Here is a 7,764-nt window from a genome sequence, read left to right on the forward strand (position 1 = left end):
CTAGGTGTGAATGTGAGAGTGAATGTGTGTGTGATTGGGGCCCTGTGACAGACTGGTGACCTGTCCAGGGTGTACCCCGCCTTCGCCCTTCAGTAGCCGGGATACACAAAACACCTTTGAACCTTTGAGTGGATTGTTCTGAGTAATAAACCTAAATAATTTGTTTTCAGTATTTTAAATCACAAGAAGAACTAGAATAATTGGTAAGACAGCTTAAAACATTCACAAAAATGTTTAATTTTTTGTAAGAAAACTGACTACACAAATTTATTTATTTATTTTTTTATTTTTTTTTCAAACAATTTTAATGACGGGCTGCACGGTGGCGCAGTGGTTAGCGCTCCTGCCTCACAGCGAGAAGGCCCCGGTTCGAATCCCGGCTGGGACCTTTCTGTGTGGAGTTTGCATGTTCTCCCCGTGCATGCGTGGGTTTTCACCGGGGACTCCGGCTTCCTCCCACCATCCAAAAACATGCTTCATAGGTTAATTGGTGACTCTAAATTGTCCCTAGGTGTGAATGTGTGAGTGACTGAGTGTGTGATTGAGGCCCTGCGACAGACTGGCGACCTGTCCAGGGTGTACCCCGCCTTCGCCCTTCAGTAGCCGGGATAGGCTCCGGCACCCCCGTGACCCCGAAAGGGAAGCAGCGGTCAAGAAGATGGATGAATGGATGAATTTTAATGACTTTTATATACAAAAGATGGATAACTTACAACACGAACATGTAACTTAAAAAAAAATACATTAATTATTATTTTTAATTTTTTCTTATTTATTTATTTTCAATGTATTAGTATTTGATCTTACTTTTTGAGTGGACACAATGATTCAATGATTTGCTTAAAGAAATGCAATTTTAATCTTCATTTTCTTTCTATATCTTGAGAAAAAGGCTACAAGAACATGTTCAAAACACCATGAATTTTCTCTAGTTTGGGTCTTTAAGTGAAGTCTTTCATTTTTGATGTGTACGAATTAGAAAAACGTTACACATTTTCAAAAACGTTATTCTTTGTTTTTTTGTCATAATGTCTTTAACTTAGAAGTTTAGAAAATGTAATAATCATAATTTGTTTAGTGTTTGTTTTTATTCATTATTCACAATTTTCCAGCTTAAAACATTTTTGTGTAAATGTGGTAATTTGTCCTGTTTGTTTTTTTGTTGTTTTTTTGCAGGTTTTCCCTTCTGTTACTGGATTTGGAGGAGTATTACTTTGAGCAGCACACGGCGTACCATGTTACTAACAGTTCAAAAAAGGACAAGTTAGTTACAGTTTTACTTGTGAAAATATTCACAAAATTTAATTTGGTCATAGCAAATAAAATGAGGTTATGAAAAACTCAGGTAAATCAAATCAAATCAATCTTTATTTATATAGCACTTTTCATATAAANTGCCTCCTGATGACATTCCCCAGGGGAAGCATGTAGATGTTAAAAAAACATAGTTTTACAGTATTGTTATAATAAAATAGCCAAAACATACCAGGAGTTCACATGTTGAGCAACTTTTAGCATCGCCACTGCAATTTCTTTAAATAAAACTTTATTAAAATGATCTGTAGATTACTTGACCATGTTTATTCATTGGCTACTTGGTTTCCAAGGTTCCAGTCCTGCAGATCAAACCCCTATAACTATCCCTCTATCACCATGCCTTAACCTTTGCTTTTGTTAAATGCAGCTTTGACAGAGCTTGTGCTTTCACGTGTGACGAGAACATTTGGAACAAGTGCTGTTGTCACTCACCTTGACTTTTGCTGGAACTTTCACTTCACTTTCTAGATGGATGAGCAGCAACGTTCCCTTTTCACATCGCAGCCCTCTAACTTGTAGCATAATGACATAAAACTACAAGTGATATTGCGTTAATCTTCCATTTCTTTAAAAATGTTAACAGCAATTTCACTGAAAGTGATTCTAACAATTAAAGTGTTTTCCTTAGACTTTGTTCCTTCCACTAAACTCACTGTTTGCTGTAAAAATGTTTGTTTAGACACAGTTTGGGATGAAAATGTCATTAAATTTGACAGATCACTTTAGGAAAAAACTCTATACAAAAATAATTCCTTTTGTATGTTACTAAAATTCATTTTTTTCATCTAAATATTACTGGAATACTTCCTTAAAAAGTGTTTCTCTTCTCACACGTGACTTCATTTTTAAAAGTATAAAGAAAGGAGATTCATCTAAATTGTGGTAAAATCTGACCTGATGAGCTTCCTTCTGTTCCAGAAAAGTCCGAGGATCGTTCAAGGTTTGCTCCAGATCCATCATATTTGATCCAGAAGATTATGTGGAACCAATCATAAAGGTTCAGTTTTCATTCATAATTTTGATCCATTCCTTCATTATTTACACGTTTACCCCTCATATTCAGTTGTTTAAATGAATCTGTTCTCTTGGGTTGCAGATTCCTTTGCGAGACTGTATGAAGATTGAGTTTGTGGAGAAGGAAACCAACCCTTTTAATGAGTAAGAGCTTTTATCTGTAGATAAAAGGCTCAAATCACAAACACAGTTCGGTTTGATGAAACCTGCAGTTCAGTTTACGTCAGATTTTCTAATTTAATTGGTTTGTAAATCTTTGACAAAGGGTGGTATAAAGCTTTTGTTTCTTATATTTGTGTCACTTTACTGTAGCTTTCTGTTTTTGATATTTTTGTCTTTTAAACTATTTTATGTTTTTTTTAATTTTTTTTTTATTTTGTGTTTTCAGGCCTCGACCAGCAGCTGTGTGCGTTTCTTGTGAGCAGGTGACCTCCATCTTTCTTTATTATATTCTAAGTGATTAGACATGTTTTGCTCAGATTAATCACTTTTTTTCTATTATTTAGGTCATTTTCATCAAGGAAGTTAATGTCATTGAAGCTTACAGAAATGAACGGGTGAGTCCGCTGGTTTTCTTCTCCTCTTTAATGATTTCTGTTCATATTAGTTGAAGTAAACTCCTTTCCACTCCTGACAATTATCCAATATTCCCACAAGATCACTAATATTTACTCAAAATTTTTAAATATGTTAACTTTAGGTAAAAAAAATCAAATGTTCTTAAATATTAGCTGCAAAACCTAAATTATTAATCTTTAAACTGAGCTTCTAAATTGTTAAAACATGTCTTTTAGCAAAGCCAGAATTGAATTTAAAAGTGGTCAGATTTAATTCTGTGAAAGTAAATGTCCTTGTTTCTGTAGGGGTCAAAGAAAATGACCTTTCAGTTGGAAGTCTGGAGCAAAACGGAGGATGTTGTTCAGACTTTACTGCAGGTGAGAAGCTGAATTCTGCCACTAAAGCGACGCAAAGTCAGTATAAATTCATTCTTTTCTTATTTTATTTGGTAGCTGCACAGGGCTTCTTGTTTGGAAAAACTTGGAGATCAGACTGCAATGGTAAGTCTTTTAAAATATTAACTAATTTCTGTTGAGAGCCTTCACTGTTCTTTTTACTCGTGTTTTTCTCTAGATTGCTGCTAATCTGCAGTCACGTCTGGCAAGATCCTCATTTGACAAGAACTGGTATGTTCACTCACTCAGGGGGGAAATTCCTCTTTCTTTAGCTAAAGATGCAGGATGGATTTATGGATAGATACTTTATTTGACTTTTTAGTCAGTGCATCATTCATTTATCTAAAAAAGTCAAACATTTTCAGTCAGTTAATTTACACCCAATGAATAGGACAGTATTCATGGAAAAAAGTACTAAAAAATTACAACGAATTAATAATAAGTGTATCATTTTATAATTAAAAACAAAGAAATTACAATAAATGTCAAAATTGGCAAAGCAACTATATATTACTAAAGAAATCTACTTAACTTTATATAACCTTATTATCATATATGATGTGTGTATTCCTGAGAGCCCCATCTCATAAAATGATCCAAACGTTTCTTTGAAACTCAATGTTTGAACCTTAGCCGGTGTTCTGCCCTGTAGTTCATCATCGTTCCACTAGGGGCAGTAAAAGAGCTTTTCCTGCTCATTTCAAAATGGCAGCATCTGTTAAATCGCATATGCTTTTTTGCTAGTTTTCTGAATTTTACAGTGAGATTAAATCATCTGTTGTTGTTCTATTTTTTTAATTTACCACTTTCTGTGTTGAAAAAATGCAAAATTTGTTGACAATTAATTCTTTAGAAAGCAGTTACACTATGTTAAAATGTGTGGATCTAATTTGAGACAGTGGCCATATAAGGAACTTTTTTCCAGAACGTTGAAGTCAACAATTTTTTACATCTCAAACCAACATTGTTGTGAGCAAAAACGTACTAGATAACTCAAAATATCATAAGTAATACTCTCTATAGCTCATAAAAACTATATTGCAAATCATTATTTTGTGTATTTCATTAAAGGCTAAAAAAACACATTTTAATGAAGGTTAAAAAACATTTGTTTTATGCAAAAATTTGATGTATTTGGCCTTAAATGGAAAAAAAAATTGATTGTCATTAAAAAACTTGCGGGTACGAGCATTTAGCAGACGGTTTCTTAAAAACAGCCGTTGCCATCTCTTGTCTGTGAATCATTTTGAGGCTTTTTCAATACAATCTGCAGCCTTAAATTTGGGTCATGTGACAATTATTAACCCAAAGACGGCGTGCTATCCTCGACCCAGTGTCCAAAAAGCAAAGAAACCAATGGCGACCGCTCACCCTGTGACCTCGCTGACGTTTCACGAGTTGTCATGAATCGACTTCTCGCTCTGTTGCAGATCCCAAAGAGTTTCAGGAATCTGTAAATACATTCTTACATGAAGACGAGAAGATGATATAATTGATATAAACACACATCTTCCACATGTTGAATTAGGTTTATTAAATAATTACACAATTTAATCATTTTTTTTAATTATTTGTGCCTGTAAGTAAAACTTAGAAGATTAAAGAAAATGCACGTTATTAACTTCTTTGTAGAACTTTATACTAATACATCACAAAAACGCTCTTTTTGCAACAACCTTTTTTCCTCTGCTGCTGATTCACAATGATTTTAATAAAGAAATACTCAGAAATGCAATTTGAATCTTGATTTTCTTTATATATGTCCTCCATCATCATCAAAATGCCACAAGAACAAGTTGAAAACACCAAAAACACTATTTTCATCTGAGTTGGTTTTCAAGGACACAGGAGTTTAAAGTGGATTTTAACTGACTGTTTTGGTTGAGAGTTTTTATCCTTTGGATGTTGTTGTTCCTGGAAGCTTTCAGAGTGTTGCAGAGAAGCCTCACATGGAGTGCACGGTGGAGATGGTCACGCCTCTGGTGTCCAATCCCGGCCACGTCTGCATCACCGACGAAAGCCTCTACTTCCAGCCTCTCAATGGATATCCGGTGAGCCTCAGATCAAGATGAGGCGCCCGTTGTAATCCGACACCCGCGGCTGATTCGGTTGCTAAACGGCACTTCTACTCTTGCTGTTATTGCAGGAGCAGGTGATTCAGATCAGACTGCAGCGAGTACGGAGAATCTACAAAAGACGGCACGGACTCAAACCATTGGTTAGTGATGCTGACCGAGCAGGATTGGAAGACTCTGCTTTAAATCTGGTTCAATCTGAAGATGTGTTTTCTCTCAGGGTTTGGAGGTTTTCTGCACAGAGAACGACCTCTGCTCAGACATCTATCTGAAGTTCTACAACACAGCAGACAGAGATGAAATCTACTACTACATGGCTACCTTCCTGGGTAAAACAGTTCTTTAGATTATAAAAAATAATTGCAATGAATAATGATTGTCCTGTTTTCCACAGAGAACCACATCACAGAACACACTGCAGAGAGCTACATGCTGCAGTGGCAGCGCGGTCACCTCAGTAACTACCAGTACCTCCTCCACCTCAACAACCTGGCTGATCGCAGCTGCAACGACCTCTCCCAGTACCCCGTCTTCCCCTGGGTGATCGCCGACTACTGCAGCTCACAGTTAGGTGGGTTCGTCATCTAAAGCAGTGAGGTTGGAGTTTATACTGTAATCTGATTCTGAAGGAAGTTTTATTTTGAAAACTGCTTCACTCTCCCCATCACATCAAGTCGTGTCCAAAATAAATCAACTACTTTTTTAAAGGGATTGTGTCAAACCACCAATTGACAAAGTTGACAAAAAACAACTGTATTTGGAAAGTTTATTTTTGAAGAAAAAAAGTTAGTGAGGAAACAGAAGAAAAGCCTTTGACTTCAAAATAAAAGAAAGCTGGATTTAACAGACAAAAACCAGGAGACTTTACTCTAGACGTGGATTTATTGGGACAGTTTTCTCCACACATACCGTGAAAATAATGGAGAATATTCAGTATAATTATCAAGTAGCCATTTAATGTTGCGGGGATGTTGCTAATAAAGTTGTTCAAATGGAGGCTTCATGTTTATGACTATATTTTGAAGATATCAGTTTTTTAGTGGTTCCTACATGAAATCTAATGTATAAATAAAGTTTTAACCAGCCTCAGATATTCAACAGAGGATGAAACTTTACCCTCAAAAGTGAAGGGAAACTGGAAGCTAACTTCAGTCTCCAACAGGCCAGTCCATGAAAATGTTGTATGATGTTAAACCAGTCTGACCAATTATTTAATGTGTAATCTATTGCAAAAAGATCTGTCTGTGTTGTGAACCTCTGTTTGTTTTTTTTCCTCAGACTTGACAAACGCCGCCACATTCAGGGACCTGAGCAAACCAGTGGGCGCCCTGAACAAAGAGCGACTGGACCGACTGCTGGTGAGCGCTTTCATTCTGTGTTTTCAGATGCACCAGTGCAATCCATGCTGGGCATCTTTGTCAGACTAAAGGTCTCTAAATTCAAGAACCACTTGTTCCTTTCCATGTAAACATGCAATCACAGGTGGTTTAATAAGCTGCAGCTTCTCTTCTTTAGACCAAACTGAACTTCTGCCCGTACCACATAATTTCACCAGCCAGGCTCAGAGTGACTCAAACATTTTGAGACAGAGAAACTCTTTCGGTAGAAGCTGATGCTTTGCCCTTAAAAAAACCTTCATTTTCATTTTAAGTTGCTTTTCAGTTTTCATAAGGTAAGCAAGAATGTTGAAACACACCGTCAGATTCCCAGGAAAAAATAGAAAAAATTTGACTCCATTCTGCAAATAAAAGGTTGGATTTGAATTGGTTTATTTCAGGGGTCGGCAACCTTTAACCCCTTAAAGCCCACCACAGTAAAGTTTTTTATTGATATTTATTAACAATCCTGATACAACGTGTGACTTGTCAAAAAATGTTGAGAAAAAAAGCCCCTTATTTTTACATTGTCTCAAAGCATTTTTAACTTGGTGGAACTGTATTATAAATAGTTAATTATCAGCAAAATTAGCATTTTTTTCAATACAGCAAGTATTTATTTAAAAAAAAGAATAAGAAGAGGTTAGCTAATCTCAACCTAACGTTGAGAAAATTAGCTTAACATTTTCCCGCCAAAAGTAGTTTTGAGAAGTCATGGGGGCAGCCATTTTGAAATGAGATGGAAAAGTCCTTCTACTGCCTCTAGTGCAGGGGTCTCAAGCTCAAATCAGCCGGGGGCCGCTGGAGACAGAATCTAGTTGAGGCTGGGCCGCATCAGGATTTTCACAAGAAAATCGCTGAGAAAACATTCTAGTGTTCTCAAATATCTTTATTTTTAACACAAAATAATGAATAAATAATGAACGACTTGTTTAGATCTTTCTCCGTGTTGATTTATAAATATAAAAAAATAAGGGTAGTTGATGTCTGTTTCTGAAATAGTTTATATTGAAGATTAAATTTAAGATA

General features: G+C 36.0%; 1 protein-coding gene across 1 annotated transcript in view; it reads left to right on the top strand.

Annotated features, from left to right (window-relative positions):
• Nucleotides 1-1,176: 1,176 nt before the first annotated feature.
• nsmaf (neutral sphingomyelinase (N-SMase) activation associated factor) overlaps nucleotides 1,177-7,764 on the top strand; it is a gene marked incomplete at its 5' end in the record, with an annotated part of 18,523 nt that continues 11,935 nt past the window's right edge. Inside the window, 13 exon segments of the mRNA XM_024263016.2 lie at nucleotides 1,177-1,263; nucleotides 2,236-2,314; nucleotides 2,414-2,475; nucleotides 2,720-2,756; nucleotides 2,838-2,888; nucleotides 3,195-3,266; nucleotides 3,342-3,389; nucleotides 3,463-3,515; nucleotides 5,206-5,335; nucleotides 5,431-5,502; nucleotides 5,580-5,688; nucleotides 5,754-5,930; nucleotides 6,638-6,717. Of these exon segments, the coding sequence (XP_024118784.1) occupies nucleotides 1,177-1,263; nucleotides 2,236-2,314; nucleotides 2,414-2,475; nucleotides 2,720-2,756; nucleotides 2,838-2,888; nucleotides 3,195-3,266; nucleotides 3,342-3,389; nucleotides 3,463-3,515; nucleotides 5,206-5,335; nucleotides 5,431-5,502; nucleotides 5,580-5,688; nucleotides 5,754-5,930; nucleotides 6,638-6,717 (1,057 nt within the window).

This window comes from Oryzias melastigma, unplaced genomic scaffold (assembly GCF_002922805.2).
Source record: "Oryzias melastigma strain HK-1 unplaced genomic scaffold, ASM292280v2 sc00447, whole genome shotgun sequence".
Lineage (NCBI taxonomy): Eukaryota > Metazoa > Chordata > Actinopteri > Beloniformes > Adrianichthyidae > Oryzias > Oryzias melastigma.